This window comes from Sardina pilchardus, chromosome 12 (genome assembly GCF_963854185.1).
Source record: "Sardina pilchardus chromosome 12, fSarPil1.1, whole genome shotgun sequence".
In the NCBI taxonomy this organism is placed as follows: domain Eukaryota; kingdom Metazoa; phylum Chordata; class Actinopteri; order Clupeiformes; family Clupeidae; genus Sardina; species Sardina pilchardus.
Window position 1 is genome coordinate 2,059,780 of NC_085005.1, and position 23,571 is coordinate 2,083,350.

Consider the following 23,571-nt stretch of genomic DNA (forward strand, 5'->3'; position numbering starts at 1 on the left):
TGGTAGTAGGCTAGGCATGTGATGTAGGCTAGTCTATACTTTAATATATCAAAGAAGATGTATGTCCCATGTGGCCTGCGAGTGGGGTGCACATATGCATTAATGTAAACCGGGCTTTTACTTCGCGGACTTTGGCAACGCCTAGAGTAGCAGGTGAAGCCTCATTGGATTAGGTTCAGCTGAGTTCAATTACATCTGTTTCCTTGATATCTGTGAAATGCCACAGGGTTGTTTTTTGTATGTGAAGTGCTATAAACTCATATGCAGATGTGTTGAAAACTTAAACGTGTGATTATTATTTTTTTAAGTTTATGTTTCTTGCGCCAGTGGTCCACAGCCACGAGTGCATTGCAACATTGAAAATTGTTTTATTGTTTAAAAAAGTGGAGGATATACATTTACCGGGCGCAGCTTGAACACTTAAAGCCTAGAAATCGAGGTGCCCCTAGCGGCAGGCTATGATCACTGAGCATTTGATCGCTAAGAAGGCTGTTAAGAGTGGGTCAGCTCGATCTTACGTTTCCTTCTTAGTGAAAGATCTTCTTAAGCTAAGAGCGACTCTGGGAAACACGATTTTCTTTCACAGCGTTCTTAAGGGCGCTCCAAAGAAGATCTTGGCGTTAAGAGCTTCTTAACGTGTTTGGGAAACGCGGCCAATATAGTTATCCCTTTTGCCTGCTTAGAAATGCACCATGTTTAATTTTGTCTCACCATACTTGGTCGTGTGACTACTCGTGTAACTGTATTTTAACTCATTGGCTGCCAGCCATTTTCAGTGCAGAGTGCTCCATACTGCCAGACGTTTTACAGCATTTTGACTGTTTTTCCAACATCCACCGAACGGTGGGCTTTATGACTATGTAAACATCGAAGGTACCAAATGAAAGAGTAGACTCTTATTTCACCAGGAAATCGTGAAATCTATCGTTTTCCGTTCTTTAGTAATCGTCCGTAGAACATGGGTTAGTTTTGCTAAAAACACCTGTTTTTGACCAAAACATGGAGAAAACGATCTTTTTGTGAAAATCAACTTTTTAACGTTAGCATTTCAGTAGTGTCAACCACCATTGCACTGTTATCTCGTCAGTCTCGTCAAGGTTGCTAGGGAATCTGATGATCGCTATAGACTCTGAACAGGACGGTAGACTTAGCAAGCTAGCACTAGCAAAGTTGTTGTTAGTCTATATAGCAATATCCAACGAAAATGGATCACACAGTTCACGTGTTTTCCATCCTTGATGTAAGAAGTAAGCATACTTATTCCCTGCACCGCGTGCAAACTAGATCCACTGTGGTCGATCTTCAGTGTGTTAGCTTGTTGCATGTCTCTGCATGTGCACTCTGTAGGCAGATACTAATCATCCAAATGGCACTGCTTCCATCTAGCGGTTCGGATCGCTAGTACAGTCTGTTTACAAGCCTGAAACTCTGCCAGATCGTTCCCAAGCCCACCCATGAGCCCTCCCCATTGAAAAATGCAATTGACGTCTATAGACGTCAATGGCAGTCAACGTATGTGTCTAAATTGACGTTTAAAGACATCAATGGCAGTGAATGAGTTAATAGGGAAAACATGGAGGTGTTTGGTCGCGTCTAACTTCATCTCTGTTTGGATCCTAATGAATGCATTGGGCTAGCTAAATGCTATCAAAGTTGTGCCGCGCGCCAGAGCCAGTGAGTGCACGCATTGAAATGTGAGAGGTATGTATCAACTCGTCTTAATTAAGGGAATAACACAGTTTCATATAAAAAAACGGTGAAGTGTTCCTTTAAAGCTGATAATGCAAAGATAGTTACTAAGGTGTTGCTAGGTTAGACAAGGTGGTTGCTATGCTGGTTGCTGTGGAGGTTGCTTGGTAGTAATTAAATTACACAAGAAGGTTGATAGGTTGGTATTGGTGACCCAATACTTTTGGCAATATAGTGTAGGTGTCAAATCAGACAAAATCTGGGAAAAGGTAAGCTGCACCACTTTTTTTCTTTATCAGTTTGTCTACCAAACAAAACTAAGGATTTTGTGAGAATCACCCAAATAAATACCAGATCTTTTTTGTTTTTCTTAAATGAATAAAACACCAAAGAAGAGACAAACCTGAAATAGACCAGTCTTGCTGAAGAAAACAAAGTTTATCCTGGAAATAGCCTCTATATTTGCATTAGTTAGATTACGCAGTAACGTTGCTGGCAGTGTAACTACAGCCAGAGGATTCTCAGATTCTGCCAGGAATTTAATCTGAAAGTAGAAAGATGAACGAAGATGAATGTCACCAATATAATAATAAAAGAATATTGTAAAGTTAATACTCCACTACCTCTTTGGAGGAACATTTAATTTTTATTTCAGCTATGTGCAATACTATATTGTGATATTTAGAAATATCGTCATTCCTGAAGTTGCATGACTGGTTTTCTCAGCATCAACTCGCTACGCCTATATGCTGTTTAGCTATGCTAAGTGAATGATTCAATTTCCTATTACAAGTTTATTTACCATCAAATTGGTTTCGTAAAGGTTATTAAGGTGAAAATGTAGCATAGTGTAGCTTTTAAAATGCAGTCGTGAAATCTACCTTTTCTGAGCAAAGTACTTGAAAAAGTTCTTTACTTCTTCTTCAACGAAAATAGAATTCTCAAAAAAATCCAATCAGCAAAGTGGGTTGGTCTCTCTGATCATGTTTTAAACTGGTTTCAAACCTTATTTTATGTTTTATGCTAGTCTAAGAGATCATTTGTCTGTATAACGTGATTTGCCCCTCTGTGTTGTCCGAGGAAGTTGTCTTGGTCCTCTGCTTTTTTCCCCTAGATGCTTTCATTAGGAAGCATCATAAGGCAGTAATGTAAACGTCTACAGCGATACAAATGATACCCTGCTACATATTTCTGTGGAGCCAGCAAACCCAGGTGGCTTTTGCTCCCTTAGCCTCCATTAATCAGTGGATGGGCATCCATTTTTTTTTATTGCTAAATGACAAAACAATTATTAATGTTATAGAACACTGTGCACACCAACACTTGCAGTCTACATGCAAACACTGAAACTGAGTTTTCTGATTAACTTTTAGATAGATTTTGCATACAGTACATACATGTATGGCCCTACAGATACAGTATATGCAGAGAAAGATTGATACATTTGGCCTCAAGAGTTACAACGACTGCAATAACCATAGAAAGTATTCCGACAATTAAAGCACATGGCTATGGGGCTTTGTAAAATTGCAGGTGCAGTCAGCGCTACCACATTGTAGGCCCTAAATATTTTAATCACCATTCTCTACAGAAATTCAAGATCGTACATTTAGAATTTTTCTAATCTGTACACGTGCCCGTACTACACCATCAGTCATCATCAGCTTGTGAACTTTTTAATATTTCATATGTGGATGTTTTTTCAGGTACCTCGGGTTCTGTAGTATTGGGAGGGATAATAGCGCTGAAGGTGGTCCCATTGAACTCACTGGCATTAACAGCGGATATACCCACAGCCAGATTCTTAGAGGAGGTTCTGAAGACCGGGCCTTCAAATTCAATCTTCTGAACCAGGTTATCCACAGCTCTCAAAGCACTGGCCAAAAAGAAAAAAAAACAAGCAATTGTTTAAACCATGTGTATGACTGTTGTGACAGGTTTTCAGATATGTTTATTTGTTAGGGGAAATAGTTAAGTATGACAATGTTATTTATAAAATGAGGTGCATGATCTGAGGACATTGTTGGTGTACAGACACAAAAAGCTAATTGTGACCACAAAGCCACAATAAATCAGAGCAAAATGCTGGGGAAAACTGAGCAGCTTTTTGGTTCTTTGGTAGCAGGTGTAAGTACTAACATTTCAGAGGCAGCTGCTTGTGCTGGGCTGGAGCTGGTCATCACGTTGGAGATGATGTTTACGACAGCTTCGGCCAGAGTTTTATTGATTCGGGCTACATTAACCAGCTCCTTTACTTTAGTAACTACCGTAGACACCTCCTCATTTGACAGCTCATTGTTACTAATGTCTGCCAACTGAACAGCCACATCTGCAGCAGTCTCTGTTGAGATGAAGTGCAATATACATTTATAATGTGAGGGCATGTGTAATATATTAGATAACCTTAACATTTCAGCAACATATTACTTGGTGACATACAAATGAATGGACTACTTGCTGAATGATATGAAATATATGAATCAGAAGCAGTCATTAATTTTCAGCTGTACAACACAGGCCTATACAATGAAGTCTGATATTTATACAATGAATTCTGATACTATATGACGTAATGACGATGCCCAAGTTGTTGTGGATCTGTCCGAAATGGGGAATAAATCCCTCCTTCTTACATAGGATTTAGTGGCAGCAAGGCATCAAGGCATGTCCGAATTAAGTATTTGTATAAAAGTCTGCCTTCTAAGACACCTTGAGATCTGGATGAATGATCAGCACCTCCAGCTTAATCTCTCCAAAACAGCTTTGGGATGTTCACAGCTACTGTAGTACAGGTATTCTCCAAGAGATTTAACATCCAGCTTGATTCATCTTCACTGACCCCAACTACATGTAACTTGGATGCCACAATAATTGATGACCGACTAAATTTCTCTGAACATGTAGTCTTAATTGCAAAATCATGTCAGTTTATCTTTTTCAACATTCGGAAAATCAGACAAGCACTCAATATCTACAAGTACAGCAATAAATTACATTAAATTGTGCGTCAGAGATGGTTGCTTGAATATATCAGACTTCATTCTCAAAAAGTCGCATAGGATTCCAATAGCAACAAACATATAGGACGAATCCTATAGGATTGTCAAAAAAAGACATTTTGATAAAAAGGATAAACATATAATATATGTATCATATAATTTAAATAAGTTTTTGACAATTTCACTGCAACATTAAACCTACAGTACCTTCAGAAACCTCAATGTCCTTTATGCTTGGGCAGTTGGCGGCGTCTGAATCATTCCATTTTGATTTGAAATCTTGTGAATCAATGAAACTGAAAGTACAAAAATGCTGTTGATTATTATACAATATAATGTATACTGTATATAAAAATGATATATTACAAGTAATATATAATTGTTACATAATAATGTATGACTGCATGGAATGACCACTGAACTACAAAATGTGTAGCCTACTTAAATAATGATGGCCAAAAAGGCATAGCCATAAAGCCGTAAAGTCATTCTAACTCAGACCTCAGGGTTAGTGTTTGTCAGGATTTGTTTAATCAGCAAAGTAGTATTCAACAAGTAATTCAACAGGATAGCTTCTGGTAACAAAATAGAAAAAAAAACGATGAAGACACAGATGACAAGATAAAGGTGTGTTTTAGTTATAATTTGGAGTGAATGTCCCTGTAACTGTCAACCATTGCTCTTCATAGGCTTTTCATGTAAGTTTCCAGACTTGATCTTGACACATCAGTGACAACGCACATGCCACATTGTTTGCCTTCGGCGTACAAAATCTGTTGTAATTACGCCACTTCCGTCAGGCCAACTCTGTTTTGATTACAGACATGCAACCTACTGTAAGTTACACCACTGAGCAGCTGCTTGATATCCAGGTACTGCTCAACCTACTGTAAGTGCTAAGGGGAGTACATGGACTGACGAAGAGGTAGACTTGTTGCGTCGAGTTATAAATGAGTGAAAAAAAACAAAAAGCTATGGAGAACATTGATTAGGATTAGGATTATTGATAACAAATTTTCAATATGGCTTGTTGAAAATGTGTTATTTTACAACCTTCATTAATTAAAGTATGAACCCCAAGTACCCACGTAATTCGAACTATGAGCAGTACCCCGCAATTATGTTCGGGTAATTTGCACTCTGCTTATAAAACTAACTTTGTCATACTTTCTGACACTGACCCTATGTTTGATCAGAAGTACATGAAGCAGATAATTTAAAAAGAATCCTGCTCATCTGGCCCCACCTAGAGCTTGTAGTGCAATTTGCTAGACATCCAATGCCCCCATTTCAGATGCACCAATCAGGGGCAGGTGCGTATTTATAGTGTCAATCACTGCTCATCATACACACACATTTTATAGCGTCCTCCCCTTCTCCTTCCCCCCACTGTATCGTGCCAGCTCTCCCTTGTATGTGTGTGTGTGGGGGATGCATTTGAAGAGATGATACCAAATTGAAAAAAATATATACCCTCAATATCACACTTAATGCACAGTTCTCCAAAATCAATATCAATATCAAAATATCAAAAATATTTGTCAAGATATTAATGCCCAAACATAGTATGTGTTTTTCAAACTGTAAGAATTTCAACGTCTTAAAAAGATATGAAGACAGAGGATTTGTACTTCACAGTACTTGGTTTTAGGACCCATTGAGGATATAGACAAAGTTCTGACAAAGACAAAAACTGACTTTCAGGGGGCTGAATACTTTTACAAGGCTTTTGCCTTAATTTAATTTATGTAATAGTGCCTGAGTAAACCTGTAAAACCAACGACCAATTTTTGTCTCACCAGGTTCTGGAGGCAGATTGGTCCTTAAAATGGAAACAGGGAATATGTACGGTCTCCATGGGTTTGCTCTCAAGCCACTTGTAACGGTCATCGCTGAGATCTTTCTCTTCTGGACAGTTTTCTGTGATCAGAATAAAAGACATGTTCCCCTCATACATAGTGTTAAAGGACTGATGAAGTTGATATCCATTCTGAAGAAAGTGTCAATAGTAAGTCATACCAACAGTTTCCACCATCACTGACACTGATCCATTTTCATCCATCGTTGAGGACCTCAGCCTCTCCTTTATATCTGCTGTTATGGCACTTGTATTCATGGTCATATTGTGAACCAAAATCACCTGACATTTGTTGCCCCTGGCAACAAAATAGAAATATTACAGATCAGTCACTAATAGTCTTTACTTTCTAGTTGTACAAATAGGTTATGCACACATCTGTTGGTTGATTGCATGATTAGTTGATTTGTTAGCTGGAAAACTATGGGCCTGATTTTCAGGAAACAAAGTGTAACATGGATGAAGACGACCCTATTAAAACTTGAAGCAGATTTGACTCACATGGTGTCTAAATAGATTATATTTTTGCTTTTTATAATTGAACTGCTATCTTTTGCAGTTGTCGTAGCCTATATTGTCCATGGAGGGGAGAGTGACTACGGCTATCTTCACCATCATCATGAAAAAAACAATTGGAGTTTGTTTACTGTTGATAACAATGACAATGATCATAATAATAATAATTGGAGTGTAATATGGAATTCAACTCAACTCATTTCCAAAGTGAGTTTCCAAGTTTCCAAACTCATCTGAGCAACTTTTCTGAGCAATGTTTCTCAGGCGCTTTTGCTAACTGTTAATCAGAGTGCTCCTCATCCCTCTCACTGTTTATGCCAAAACTTGAGAATATGAATTTCATGAGAGGGAGTACTGGTTGTTGTTTGCTGATAGAAAATCAAAGGCGCAGAGAGGATTTTTCACAGTATTAATAAATGAATGTGTTGAGAAACTGTCTGATGGCCATAGATGTTTTGGGTTGGGTGCTCTATACTGTAGCTATTTAAGCCAAACTATAGTTGTGATGAAGCACAAGGTTAAATTGTTGGCTGTGTTCCAGAAATTCTTTCTCTTAATTGTCTGTTGTGCCTATTCTATTTGATGCATTTTTAAACATGTTCAAACTACTTCCCTTTTATGCTTTTATGTACTCTTTATTCTTGTTTTTGTAAAGCACATTCAATTACTCCTGTGTATGACATGTTCTATATAAATAACATTTAAACTAGACAACTTACAGTATTTTGATGTGGGTCAACTTTCTAACTGTTTATTATATGCAGATCACAGAGCCTATAGGTAGACCAAAATATAATTTCCTTTGTTTGAGGAGGAGCGCTTGCTCTTTGGCTGGTTTTCATGGCTTGATCATTTTAAACCTTTCAAAAACTCTGTTTCAGCATTAAGCCTTGTAGAACCTGATAATGTATTATCAGGTTCTACAAGCCTTGTGTGACACACCCTGTGTAATACTGTGCTTGCCTAATTTGAGGTTAGTTCTCGCTGTTTTTTTTTTTTTCAGTAGGGATACTTTTAGATGAATATTGGATCTATGTAGGCAACATATACATACTTTTTATCGCTACAGCACAAAAGCAGGGTCTCTCAAACATTTTTCAATGATAATGTTATGTATAACCTCGTAGGCTAAGGCTAATGATCCGAGTGAACTACAACCATTTTCTTTGCATGTCCATGTATAGCCTAAAGCTATAAAAGCTTGAAAATTACCCCATCACCAAATCTGAAGTTGTCTACTCTTCTAATATCAGCATGTGGTTTTATTTGTATAGAGAAAGGTTTTCCTATTCCATTTACAAAGGGGATATGCCTACAGTATGTAAAAAAAACAACCCTTTCATTTGGGTAGCGGGAAAGGCCCAGGCCGATGGAAAATGTTCCCAGCAAGTTAGTCAAGGCCCCTCGGAGTAAGTTTCCAGAGAATTTCACACTTCACAAAATACAAAGTGTAGCACCCTTTTATATTGCATGACACACAAGATTGACAGTACTGTTTACTTATCAAAACAATCAATCAACAGGCATGAATGAAAACCTAGGTCCTTGTCAGAGGCTCTTTTTACAGATTCAAAGGACTTAGTGGATGTATGCACTCTATATCCAAGTTTAAGAAAATGTAGTTTATTATAGTGAATAAAATCTCTCACCCATCACACTTCACATGATTTGAGTGTATCCAGTAGTGGGGAGTGGACTTGAGCTGTAAAACAAGACTTTAAATTTACCTTTGGTCTCTCAGGTTAGAGCAGATAAAAAAAAGACAGATGTTTCATTACCAATTCTGTGAGATCCGTCACATCAGGCTCATTCGATGGAGGGAAAACAAGTTCAGCTCTGTAGAATACCTCTGCAATAAAGAAAGGACAGATTATTTGCATAACTTTAATTGAATTCTACCACCCAACTAAATGTCCGTGTTGCATAGCAGCATACCTGAGGAGCTATTGTCTGTGACGACAATGCATCTCTATGTGATATCTACATTGCTAGATACATCTTCCCGAATGCTTCAGTTAGAATATTTAATTTCTTCTGTGTGATTACAGCCTTTCACAAAATCATGTTACTGCTATGCTCCACTTGACAATACAGAGTTGCTCCACTAACACCAATACATTAAAAAGTTTTAAGTTGCATTGTTAGTGTATATCTACAGTATATTACATTTATTTTGCATGCCAAAACTAATCTTAGGAGACTTCTGATGTATTATTTTGAAAAATGACTTGATCCTTCTCGGTTTACCTGTTAAAACTTTGTCACACAAACAACAGACTATTAATTCAAATGGATTCAAAGTAAGTAAAATGAAGGGATTGTAGAGATTGTTGTCCTAAAATTAGAAATCTCCTAAGAAAAAATGCACAACTAAAACTGAAGAGATATAATATAGTACTCTGTAACAACACTAGCTTCTTTGTCCATAGGAGAGCCCCCAAGCCACCTTAGAATAGCTGATTTGGAAAATACTACAAAATGTTAATGTTCACTAATGGCCATTAAGGAAATAAAGCTAGTTATCATCCCACTAGAACTACTGAAAAGGAGAATCATTTTTTCACACATTGGGAAAAGTGTAGCGCCATTCCTAAGACTACAAGCACAAATTAAATTATAGTTACTGGAAAACATACTGTTCCCGGTTGCAAGTCCACACAGACACACAACATGAGTGTGTGCTTTACATGGACAGGATGCAAGTTCAGAGGGGACGGGAAAGCTCCATGGGGTGGTGCTTAAGGGCACAGTGGTGTCCAGAGCAGTGACTCTATCAGGTAGAGTGGAAAATGACATCGGTGTGTGGACTAATGAACGGTTGTCAACAGTCTGAGGAAACAGTGTGGTTGAAACCTGGGCAGCAGCCTCATTGTCGCCATGTCCTATTTGGCTTGCTGACTTCTCATCTGTTGAAAGTGGATGATCTGGGGCTTTATGTCCATCTTCTCTGTACTGTGTCCCGCTGCTTTGATTAGATAACCCTGAATTTATAGATGTTGTAAGCTTGGTGTTAGATGGGAAAGTGTTGTTTTTTGCTATCGATGGGGCAGTTCCATTAAGTAGTGGGAACCATGGGATTGCTGATTGACTTCCAGGAGTAATGTGGCTCTGCTGAGAAGAAACTGTTATTTCAGTGTGTAGAAAGGAGACAGATCCAGCTGACTGGGCTTGCTCCATTACTGTGCTAATAATCCTTGGAGAAGTGTCCCTTGAAAATGAAAAGACGTGTGTCACATCACTATTCAAAGACAACTCGGAGTTGGGCAGCCCTGAGTCTTGGGCAGTTGTAGAGTGGGCTGCATCCATAACAGTGAAAGGAGTCATACTGACAGAGTGGACTGGCAAGTGTAATGTACTGAAACCCCATTCATACCATTTTCCCTGAGAACGTTGAGAAAGGTCAGCTTCTGTTGACAGTGTCTCAATAGGAAGATCAATAGACGCATCTATAGGGTCAAATAGTTCTAAATGTCCATGCTGAGGTTTAGATGGTTTGAGAAGAATATAAGAGAGTTTGCGACTGACATCAGTAGAAGAGACAGAGCTGGTTAAAGACCTCTCTAAACCTGAATGACTCTGTGTGAGTCCTGTTTGAGGTGATAATGGAACTGTGGGCAAAACATCCAGTGTCATCCTACCTGATATCAACACTGTGTTAAATGACATATGGAAGCGTAATCTGTCTGTCATCATTGACACATTGTTTGTGTTTGCATAATGCGTATAGTCTTTACTCCCAACCATTGGAGTTTCTGTAAAACCATAAATCTGTGACAGATCTGAGGTAAGAGGTATATCTTTTTGGGAGTTCCATGTTGAGTCTGGCATCATCAGATCAGTACTCATGGGCCAGTTAGAGCTTAATTCACCAAATGGGATTTCAGGTTTTGTGTTTTCCAAATAATCACTGAGAGTAGAGGTAAAATGACTTCTGAATGAAGGTAAAATGGAATCACTGACACTCGTGGAGGGAATCATGTTTGATGTTATAGGAGAGTCAGGAGTCATGGCAGTAGCAATTGCAGTGAGATGTCCCAAATATAACCGAGCAGGAACTAGATCATCAGTTGTTAACAGGTCATGCTGGAAGTAAATCGAGTGTGTAAGACTAGCCTCTAATGGTTCCCTATTCTGTGATGGGTTGAGAGGCATCTTTTCCTGAACAGTATCAGTAAGAGGTTGAATCATTTTCTCTGTAATGATAAGACTTGGTAGGGACAAAACAATGTGTTTTGCCATGCTGAAAGGCCCATTACTTTTTGGAGAATTGAAAGCTAATAGCTGGAAAGTTTCATTTTTTGGAGATGTTTTATGGTTGGTAGGCAGTAAACCTAATACTGGTGTAGGAGTCAATATGCTTTTGGAGTGTTCATGGAGGATTTCCACTGAAGACAATGCTGTATGCCAGGACTGTGTACTCATTAGATGGAAGTCTGTCTTGTAATTTTGCAAAATGATCTCACTTGAGATATAGTTGCTGTCAGTTTTCTGCCTGCTGTGGGTGCTTGGTTCATACATCTCCATAAGTGCCCCTCTTGAAATCAAAGTCTGTATTGAATTGATTGGAATAGACCACCTGTTCCACATTGTGGTTTGAAGTACAGTAGCAGTCACACCCCAGGGGAGTATGGCATCATGACTATGCTCAAATTGACTATGAAAGAGTTCATCCACATTAGAAGGAAGAGGTGTCGGGTTGCTGAGTATTAACACATCATTGTAGGTAGTAGCATCCAGGTGATCAGAATTCATGTTTTCCGCATGTGAATAGATTGAGTCAAAATCATAAAGGCCAAAAGGATTGACTCCAAGGTCAGAGTTGAAAAATGGTTCAATTCCAGAAGCATAATCCAGTGCCTCAGTCAAAGTCCTGTTTTCTTGGTCAGCATTCAAGACCATCGGTTGGCCTAGAGGTTTGTTTTTACGGTTGTTGAGAGATAGCACTTGGAAAGACTCAATATCTGTGCTTTTATTCTGGACATCTGCCTGTTGCAATGATAGATCCATCTGAGAATTAGTCTGTTTCAATTTATTGATATCGGCTGATGTTTCTGATCTTAGAGGTGTGCCTAGAGGGCTTACTGTTTGTGGGGCAGGTGGTTTAGTTACACGTGCAAATGGCTGTTCTTGCGTCTGGGTGGTAGTGGTAGGGGACTCCTGCTTCTTCCTCAAAGGCCAAATAAGTGGGGTGGAAATAAAACCCAAAGAGAATTTGGAGGTTCTGATAGCAGGGATGCCATGAAGTCTCACTTGTGTTGTGGTGGACAGTGACACGGGGCGTTGAGTGACTCGGAGTGTAGACCACAAATATACCATTTTTTGTCTCTCTGCCGAATCCAGGATCAGCCCATTTGAAAGTGAAAGTGTCAAAGCAATCTGTTATTTATTGTATGAGTTAGTAAATTTGAGAATTGTGCTGTGATCCATTTGTACATTTCTGATGGTCACAAGGTAATGTTGTTAGCACTTCTGGAAGCAATACCACAAAAACATACAACTTTGAAGAAAAAAAAATACAGACAGTTAATCTGCTATTATATGCTTAATAACAAAATTAAGTGAATATACTGTAATTGAAGATTGAATAAGAAGAACAGCTTGGAAGCATCTAAATAAATTAATTGAGAGTCTAGGCTTAAATAAACTTTATGTAAAGGAATAGGAACATGAAATTGTACACATTATCTATCTACCGAGGTGTTTTTTGACAGAAGACAACCATGTATAAAATCACTGTCAGAAATTGTGCTATAAAACATGAAAGGATGATATCAAATAATTGAGTAATGACTCTTATTCAAATTAGATTGATACCCCTCACTGAATGGGAAACAAATGACACACAGGGTAAGCACATCTGGTTAAATCTGTCAGTAGACAATACACATGTGTGCACCATGTAAGCAGAGAACGTTTAACAGAAAATCAAAGAATGATATGTGATATCTTTTTACTGCTTGATTCTTTCAATGTTGACATTTTCATATTCTTCTTACCCTCATGATTCTGGTTAGTAATAGAGGCAGGCTGGTTAACAGTTGGAGTGAGGGCACTTGTGGGAGATACTGCCACCAAGGGTAAAAACAAAATCAAATCACAAAAGCATGTTGCATGTTAAGTGCTGACATATTGAAAATCAGGTATTCTTATAAATGCATAATCTCATATGCCTTCAGTTCTTCACATTAAGATTTGAGGCAGTTATATCAGTTTAATATGGTACTTGTTAGGAAATATAGTGTTACTGACTGCGGCAACAATAAGTTATCGATTGAGTAAGAAATGGTAAATAATACAATGTAACTGACAGTTAAGACATATAACAAATTTGTCAATATTCACTTCGTTTCACGGGTCATTGTTCGAGTGTATCAACATAATGAAGCACAGTGCACCAACCTATGTAAGAAATGTAATATCAAGTGCTATCATGTGTACCTACACATGTGTAATAAGAACTGCTTTTTACAATACTTTGCCAAAGTGGCCTCTCTCTTTGGGGAAGGAAAAAAAGTGGGGTGAAGTTTGGGAGTCTTAACACCTTAACATTACAGTGCAATTCCTAAGTAAAGACAACCTACAGTAGAGTCTATTTATATTAATTAACAAGTTGATGTTTACATATTGTGTGCTTTGGCCTGATGCGCCACCCTCCACCTATCTACTGATCACAAAGTCAGTAGTGTTTCGGCATCCGGGTTGCCAACTTCAATTATTGAGGGCAAAATGATGTCAAAGAGTTTTGAGCAAGACTTTGCATTAAGACCGAATGTGCTTATAGTGAAAGCTAAGGGGGCCAGCAAGCACATAAAGAAAACAAATGCTATTTCACACTGACAATGTTCAAAATATTTACACTTTTGTAGTAGTGTGGTGAGGGTCCCTGCAGACAAACCCAAGTATTGTAAACTTTTAAAAGTGTACAGAGAGGTTACTCTGTAAAGCGCCATGAGACATGTGTAATGTTTTGGCGCTCTATAAGCGAATTTAAATTGAAATTGAAATTGAAATTGAAAAGTTATAACAAGAACTGTATCTGAAGGAAGCAAATTGCCTGGCTTTCTGTTCCAGTAGCATCAAATCAATGGGCACATACGACTTCAATGCATGTTTGTATTGTAAGATTCAGCCACATTTGTGCATCGCTGCAAGATGGAACATGCCTGCTGAATTGATGTTACTGAACACAAACCCAGGCAATTTGCTATCAAAGTACACTATCAAAGTTTGAAGTTCTATGTATCTATGAAGGAACCATGGTACAACATTGAAACTGTGTACATCAATAATTCTTCCATGTGCGGACGGGTGCGCAAGTAAAAAAAAAAGAAGCTTAAATACACGCATTTCAGTCTGCAATTTCCCCCTTTGTTTAAATCTGTAATTTATATGCTCAATGGAGGGACTTATGCATTTTGGGAGGAGCAACCCCAAAATCTGGGCGTTTCTTATGTACAGTATACAACTCTTGTGCGCATTCTGCCATTGGCATAAGCACCTTTTCAGCTACGCACTCCTGAGGGCTGTATTACAGTTTTTCTCAAATGCTAAAACACAAAAGCCAATCCTCTAAACCAAATGACCAGTTGTCTAAACACATTTACTAAATCTAGCCACAATTTTTCAATACCATAAACACATTTCACATGAAGACACAATTCACAAAACACAATCCTCCGTTCTCATAAATCTAAGCACATTTTTCCTTGCTAAAACACATGTTGCAAAACATATTCTCAAATGAAAGCTCATGTGATGCAAAATGCTTGCCACAGTCAGCAATAACTGAACACAATGAACACACCTGGCATTCATGACACACAACGACTCAAAAATGAAGACACTTGTTGCTAATGCGCACAGTGACTGTGGTGCGTGCGTGTGTGGTGTGAATGAAGAAAATAAAAGAACGTCACACCCTGATCACGTTTTCAAGAGTACTGTTGTGTGCAATAGATTCTGTTTTTTGCATTGAGTTGTGTTACAGTAGTGTACTCAGAGAATTTTCTGTACTCTTCATATGAAACTCACAACTCTAAATGAAGAGCTCTTTTCCAAAACGCTATAAATCCATTTTATAGACATTACTGTACTGTAACAAATCATGTTACTGTATTTACAGTAATTGTGTGTTTCAGGTAATAAAAATGCAGTTGTTTTGTTTTTATTGAGTAAAGATAAATTACTGTAACTAAACATAACCCAATACAGTTTCACTGAGATTACTTGAAAAACTAAATTGAAAAAAATATATTTATGAAAATTCATTAGTAAAATGGTGGATTATAGCGTTTGGGAAAAGAACTCTTCAAATGCCTAATCCTCTGCAGAGATCTAAGAAGATCCGTTACTCTAAAGTATTTAAAAATATGCATTGGCAGTTATGAAACAAAGAACCTTCTCACAAATTGAGCGTTGTGTTTTCAATTGTTTTGCTGTAGTGTGTAATGATGTGTATAGTGTTTACATTTTTGAAAGCTTCGAGCTGCTCTTTTGGTGTGAAAGTTTTAGCTTTGAAGTCAGAAGGTGTGGTTGTGCTTATGTAGCTTTAGAAAAAGGGTATTGTGTTTAGACATTGGGGAACATGGAGGAAACGTTTGTGAAATGTGTTTTAGCATTTGAGAAAAACTGTAAGGTCGAGCACCACAACAAGGTAAAACAGCATATTGCTCAATATCGTCAGAAGGCCTAGTTCTAAATACAGGTAGGTTACAAAGAATGTTAAATTAACATTACAGTATCAAATTTAATGCTTAATAAGCTGATACGGATTCTTATTTTCCACATTACAGTGTCACACGGTGGCATATTTCCCGACACTACCTTATCCATGAGGCTCCATTGTTAAATAGTGAAACGCTGTTATAATCATCCACTTCGGATTTTGGAGCTGTGCATCTTCAGTTTTAAAGAGGAACTATGCAGGTTTGCCGATTTCTTCACTGTTTTCTCATTTTACGCTTGCAAGTTTCTCTGCAGAGCTTCCCCTACAGCTTTAGCGTGTATATTTCACAACAATACTCAATTGGTCAGTCTGCCTTTTCATGAGCATGATTGCGAGGCTGCGAAACTTTCTGTCTGTCAGTGCCACCGACCCAGTGGCACAAACTTGCAAGTGTGGTTTTTCCACTCACAGGCGCTAGGGGGAAGCGAGACAGCCATCATTCAACCCGAAATAAGTCAAATAACCATTCAAATGACCCCGAAGCTGATCAGTTAAGGCAAACTAAGCTAAAAATCGTGCATAGTTCACCTTTAACTTGATGTGAAGTCATAATCCCATGGCCTATACTTTGTTCGCAGCTGCCAACATTCTTTCTCAACAGTGAGTTTTTAAATTTTGCATCTACACACCTCAAGCACGCCTTGACAATCCAGCAACCAGCAATCCAGGTCAGCATGCTCTGAGATTCATTTTTATACTTATACATTAAAATAGCTTGCTCAGTAGCATTGCAGCTGTTTTGTCATCGACAAATTATGCTGGATTGCTTTGTGTGCATGTTTGGATCAGTGACACTGAGTGGAGATTTGTCAACGCAGGATAGATTGAACTAAATTCAAAGCTAGAAAACAAGAAACTGTAAAACCTATTGTCTGGCCTCTACCCACACCTGTCAAATCAGTCTCTAAAATATGAACAAATATAATGACAGATGAAGTAGTCTTATTTTTTAGTTTACTTTCAACAGTGTCCACTCATCAAGCAAAAGGAAAATTCATGTTCTTAATATAAGTATTTCAAATGGTAATGCTTACCAGTGCTTGCTTTTAAAGTCATGCTAATGGTGGTTACATGTGTTGTGGGTGTCTGAACTGATAACCAGAAGGCACAAACATATCAATATATTCAGATTAATTATTTATAGTCAATATATAGTATACGTACAGTATATATAGTTACTATTTACAAAAGAATATAGATGAGTACATAGAATGAATATAAACCGCTCACAAAAAGTAAGGAAACTTGACTTTGGCCCATTATATCTCCCCTTTAGTAATACCAACCAGTAAAGTGTTTCATATCATTTTTATCGTTGATTTGTCACCTTTACAATGAGGTATAGCTTGTAAGCATAGGGCAATCATGGAATGAGCAATACAGCCAAATGTCTGAGTAGTGCCAACCAAAAATGTGCCAAAATGGCCAGTAATAGGGTTCTGCTGCCAGACATCTCGTTTTGGGTTTCAAGTGCTACCAGGTGAGTTTAGATACTGGGATGAGATTCTGGAGCCAATGGCAATTCCATATCTCCAGAATATGGGACCAAATGCCATCCTCCAGGATGATAACGCTCGCCCCCATAGAGCTGGGATCATCAGAGAGTACTATACCTCCAGAATTTGGGAGTGGAGAGGATAGAATGGTCTGCCGTGACGTGAGTCCAGACCTCAACCCAATTGAACACTTGTGGGATCAGCTTGGGCGTGCTGTACGCGCCAGAGTCACCAACAGAACCAGGTTGGCTGACTTAACAGATCCATATTGAAAAAATGGAATGCCATCCCACAGCAGAATGTAGCCAGGTTGGTGACCAGCATGAGAAGAAGGTGCCAAGCTGTTGTGGCTGCATATGGATCCTCTACACGCTACTGAGGACCCTGACACTGAGTATAAAATGAACGAATGTATGCCTAACATGTTTTGTTTTCCTCATTTCTGTGGGAGAGTGCAATCGTCAGTGCTTGAAGTAACAAAGGTGAATTCCAACAGCATAACAGGCCATTTTGGAAAAATTTTCGCTGGCACTACTTACACGTTTGCTTGTGTTGCTCATTCTATGGGAGCCCAATGCTTACAAGCTGTAGCTCATTGTAAAGGAGGTGACTAATAAACGATGAAAATGACATAAAACACTTTAGCGATGGGTATTATTAAAGTGGAGATATAATGGGCCAAAGTCAAGTTTCCTTACTTTTTGTGAGCGTTTTAGATAATATGTACTTTACCCTGGTATATAAAAAGGAAATTGCATACTTTATAGATGTGGCTATGGTATTCAGCAGATATTTTTACCCAAAGTGACTTGCAACATTAGAACAATAATTAACAATTAAAGTTAACATTACAGATATAAAAAATACTTAGCCTAAATGTAAAGCTAATTAATTCATTCATTCATTAACATTAACATAATGGCAAAGCTGCAATACAATAACCATATATCAAAGTTTGCAAAGTATGGGTCAATAAATTGATTAATTAGATAAATTATGGTTAAGAAGGTGTTCACGTGACATCTTACTTGTGCTGCTGGAGATGGATGGTGTACTAGTGGTGACTGAAACTGGTGCTGTTTGAGCTATCGATGGTACACACATGGTTAGATGGTTAGTAGTGTTATTATGTTGTTGTAGAATATTCTGTATGCCAAATACTGTATGAATCTGCTTTTTCATTCTGTTGTTTATACAAGACATCATACAAAAACAAAGTAAAACTAGTAAAGCTGGACCATTAGAATGTTGTTTCAGAATGCAACTTGACAGACAACTCCAGTCTAATAACCTAGGGTTTATAGATGTAGAGCATAGTCTTTTGTTGAGGACCACAACAACGTTAATCTTAAGTCATCTAACGATCCTAACAGATATTTAGTATTGTATGCTTCTACATGTACAGTAGGCTACAAAGAGCAGAGGGACAGAGAACGTGTTCTCCACATAAACAGCAGATTTACGTTGGTAAAGACAATCAATTAACTTTTACTTGAAGAAGAGCTGGGTCATGAAACAGTAACCAGAAGCACGCCACTTTATCAAAATTCTTACCATATGTTGCTTCATTAGTAGCAAGTATGTTAGTTGTGACACTGGATAAGGTGGTAGGGGTTAATGAAGCTGGTGATAAAAAAGTGGAGGGAAAGTCAGTTTAGAATTCAATTGTTGTAGGCAGAAAATAGCAATGAAGTATAATAACAATAGATTATCAATAATCTCAATGTACAATAAATGTTCCACTAACCAGGCTTGGCATTGACCAAGTATGACATTGAGATAAAGACAAGATTTTCTGTTTTCTGTCATCCGTATATAAACAGAGTTGACACAAGTGGACTTTACCCAATGTACATCTAATGGAATAAGATACTTTATGAAATATTTTACGAAAAAAAGAATATGAATCTGAAAAAGAATCAAACTATATATATTTGCAATGCTGTACAATGTCAGTCTTTGACTTTCTCAAGGATCAAATCCCTTTGCCTTTATAGCAGGCTTTGCTGTTACGCTCCCAACTTTCTCTTTTGTGCTGCCTGACTTTTTGTTAGCAGTTAAAAGGCCCTATAGTTTAAAAGTGCAAAGACTGTGTTAACAAGTAAAGTTCTCATTCCAAAACCATAGATATCAGTTTTCATATTGGAACTGACTCGTCACTGTTCATGCAAGTTGATTATGTTTTTTTTCAAATTAGGACCCAAAGACTCTCATATGGGCCACTGTTTACTGTTAGACTGTAAGGTGTTCCAAGGCAATCAGAAAATCCATCAAGTATCAAACAATACCCCCATGCATTACACTGGCCATATTATTATTTGTTGAAGTTTACAAAGGTTGACACATTGCACTTTATAATGAGCCTTAACAAATTGAAAACATACTGTTATTTAGGTATTTTAATACTGAACTATTTAACTAATTCATTCCTTCACGTAGGTGCGTGTCATGCTTTCGCCTTCTATAAATTGGATGTGATGTCTCCATCTTTTCCGTCAATGACTATTCAATAAAATTCTTGTGAGAAATGTTAGAACATTAATTCAATATTATTCAGCCATTCTGAATTAACCATCTGTGGAGTGTTGTGGGAGCACAATGGAGTATGAGGAGTATGTTGCTCATACACCCAATTCAACACAGGTTAGTACACAGGCTGTCTGCGACACTGCACCAGCTCCACACCTTGGAGTGTTGGTGCCCCCAGGGATGTGCACTGAGCCTACTTCTCTATTCTCTCTACTACACCTACAACTGTATAGTCACCCACAACTCTAACTCCATTGTGAAATTTGCTGATGACACAATGGTTGTTGGTTCAAGTTCAAAGTTCATTGTCATGTCCTCATAAATGAGCATTTATAAGCATTGAAATTCCTTGTGCTCAAGTGTCCATCCAACTTCAAGAGCAAATGAAAAAGAAAAATAAAGAAATAGATAGATACTATTAAAAAGGATGGAGAGAGAAGGAGGGAAAAAAACCTAAGTGCCATTATGGAGATTTGCCAGGACGGTTCAGCATCCTAATGACTTGCGGGTAGAAACTATCCCTGTATCTGCTGGTACGGGTCTTTATGCTCTTGTATCGTCTTCCAGAAGGCAGGAGGGTGAGGAGACAGTGGCTGGGATGACTGGGGTCAGAAACTATACGCTTGGTCTTTCTTCTGCAGCACTGACTGTAGAGGTCCTTGATGGATTGTACTCAGTCCTTGCGCTGTGCTGATCTGCCAACTCTTTGTAGCGATTTTAGATCCTGGGCAGTGCTGTTGCCATACCATGTTGTTATGCCACCAGTCAGAATGCTCTCTATTTTACAGCAGTAAAAGTTATACCATCTCAGGCGGCGGAGGCAACACCAGGACTGTTCTGCCCTGTCTCCAGGAGACCTACAGTACAACAACCGTTGCAGATCTAGGGCACAGCCGATCATGAAAGCAGCCTCTTCAAGTGGCTCCCATCTGGTAGATGACTAGTCTACATCACAGCAAGAACTGCAAAGACTGAAGAGGAGCTTCTTTCTGCAGGCAGTACGCTTGGGACAGGCATTTCCACATTAGGACTTGCATACATTGCTCCTTTTAGATAATATCTTAAACTTTAGTACAGTATGTTTTGTTTTATGTTTCTATTTCTAATATTGGAATGACTGAATAAAAATCCTAAGAATATTCTTCCAAGCAGACCAGTATTTTGCCTGGACTTAGACTTGGACTTAGACTAGACTTAGGTCTCACTTAGATTGTATGACAGCATCAAAATAGCTGTTCATTGCAAGCGCTTCTCACTTTAGACCAGGTTTTTCTTGGTCAGTGGCATTATTATTTTCAGTGGTGTTAAAATAGTGATTTTTTGATCATGCACCAGAGCACACCTATCTTTAGCATTGATACACCCTTGGGTGTCCAGTGTACATTTGACAACCTGTGAACTTGAGCACTTGACGGCAAAATCATGACTGCATTGGGTGTAAGATAGGAACAAGTGTTGAGTCGTGCTTGGCACCACGATGCACCGAGTGGAAGATAGGACCTTTGTCCAGACCATGATGAGCCTGTGGAGAGTGTTTCTAGTCTCAAATTCACTGGGACACACAACCCGGAGGACTTATCCTCAACCATACACACCTCCACCTTCATCAGCAAGGCACAACAAGGTGTCTACCTCCTGAGGAAACTGAGACTAGCCAAGCTGCCATAGTACCTCCTTGTGAACTTGTACCGGTGCACAGTGGAAAGCATTACATACTGCATCATCATGTGGTATTCGTACAGCATCAGAAATGAGCAGAGAGCCCTGCAGAGGGTTATCAAAATAGCCCAAGGTATCATCGGAAGCCAGCTACAATCTACCTAAACACCCTTCTGAACCGCACAACACCAATGTAAATTTGCTGATGTAATTTCAAAAGAAGTGATTTTTGACAACAATAACATTCCAGCAACATTAATGAAAAATAAATGTCAACTTCATAATGCAAAGTTCACAGGATTATTGGAGATTAAATAGTGTTTCTTACCTGGGCAGCCCACACCTGGTGAGGAGCAACTGGTGGTTTGTGAAGGCAAGGTGGGACTGGACGTACCTTTATTCAGATGAGAAAATGGATCAATTAAGTGACCATGAATTGTTAACTTACAAGAGGCACATATACTAAGCAGAGCGAAGGGAATAACATGTGAATAATTTAATTTATGTATGTTTGTATGTATACAGTTATGTTGTGTTTGTATAGCTGCTGAAACACTGTTATTTCCCCTTGGGGATTAATAAAGTATATCTATCTATCTATCTATGACACATTTTAGGTCCAATGGAACTATTCAACAATTTGAGGTTGGGTGCGTTAATATTGTAGGTGTCCCCTTTTTGTGTTGTGTTGTTGTCTCTTTTTGTGTTGTGTTGTGCGATTTGCCGTTGTGTTGTGCGATTTGCCGTTGTGTTGTGCACTTCAGGGCCGTATTTTCTCTTTTTGTGTTATGTTGTGTGATTTGCCGTTGTGTTGTGCACTTCGGGGCTGTTTTCTCTCTTTTTGTGTTGTGTTGTCTTATTTGTGTTGTGTTCTGTGATTTGCCGTTGTGTTTTGCACTTCAGGGCCACCGTAGTCCCCTGAGCAATAAAATCTAACCAAGTGTCATTTATCTTATATTAAGATCCAAAAATCTATTTGGTATTGTCTTTTAGTATGAAACATGAGATTGTTTTGACTTGCACTGGCAGCCAAACTTGCTTGTTTTAGGACAAATTTGCTTGTTTTCAGTATGAGACGTCTTAAAAGAAGTCAAACTCTTTAAATTAAGTCAAATGACTTTACGAGAAAATGCTAGGTAGGTCTCTTTATTCTGAAAACAATACCCACTAGTTGTTTTGTTTTTATCTTGATATAAGATTAATGACACTTGGTCAGATTTTATTAGATGAGCAGTTTTTGCAATAAAAATAAAGAAGTTTCAAGCCATTTTACATAAAAACATTACAAAGGATCAAAAACACTGTCTTCTTTTTTGATTTCATGTTTCTAACCCATTGTTTTACAACCTTTTGGCATGTGGTAGTGTCATTTTCAGTCAACATTAAAGAGGGAAATAAATCAACATTAATATATGTCTAATACGATTGCCTTGTGTTGACAGCCTTATCGGCTAATATACAGTATGTTCGATGCATGCACTGTAGACTCTCCCACACCCCAAATCTCAATGTCCCCCCTAAGGTCTTAGCCTTGAACCCTCAAAGACTTAAGTGACATATGGTGATAAATGAAATAATAGTAGCTAAAAACAGTTTATCAATTGCTAATGACCGCTAAAGGCTGAAATGTGAGTATTAAGAGAGGGGGAAAGATGAAAGATAAAAAGATAAATACTAAAGTGTCAAGTGCATAAAAACTTGACACTTAATAATTGGTAAGCATATGTAAAACATTGTTGGTCTGCATAGATGCTGACCTACGGAAAGGGCACCTCATGCACTTCATAATTTCACAGTGGGACAGCCCTAAGCCATCACAAAGTTAGTGGGAACATGCATCAAAGTGTTTGAGTCCATGAGGAGGGACATCGAGATTCACCATACTCTATTTTGGCCAGCTGGTCCCTTTTCTAGAACTAGCTTTAAAAACGTTTGAATTGTATGGGGAAAAGAACGGGTAGGCCCAAAAAAGCCATTTATATTTTAACAATGGGTTGTTGCATTTACACATTCTGTACAAGTGATAGCCCAATGAATTTCAAGCTGAGAAAATGCAGTAGATGTCAATATGCATAATTTACCAGCATACTAATGTTCCAA

At 38.3% G+C, this 23,571-nt stretch overlaps 1 protein-coding gene across 1 annotated transcript in view; it reads right to left on the minus strand.

Moving 5' to 3' along the window:
• The window catches only part of adgrg6 (adhesion G protein-coupled receptor G6), an 83,646-nt gene that overhangs the window by 23,587 nt on the left and 36,488 nt on the right, over positions 1-23,571 (minus strand). Inside the window, exons 6-14 of the mRNA XM_062551467.1 lie at positions 21,800-21,865; positions 8,841-8,911; positions 8,712-8,764; positions 6,708-6,844; positions 6,488-6,608; positions 4,896-4,984; positions 3,829-4,030; positions 3,400-3,565; positions 2,093-2,233 (exon numbers count right to left, since the gene is read on the minus strand). Of these exons, the coding sequence (XP_062407451.1) occupies positions 2,093-2,233; positions 3,400-3,565; positions 3,829-4,030; positions 4,896-4,984; positions 6,488-6,608; positions 6,708-6,844; positions 8,712-8,764; positions 8,841-8,911; positions 21,800-21,865 (1,046 nt within the window). The remainder of the gene's footprint in view (positions 1-2,092; positions 2,234-3,399; positions 3,566-3,828; positions 4,031-4,895; positions 4,985-6,487; positions 6,609-6,707; positions 6,845-8,711; positions 8,765-8,840; positions 8,912-21,799; positions 21,866-23,571) is intronic.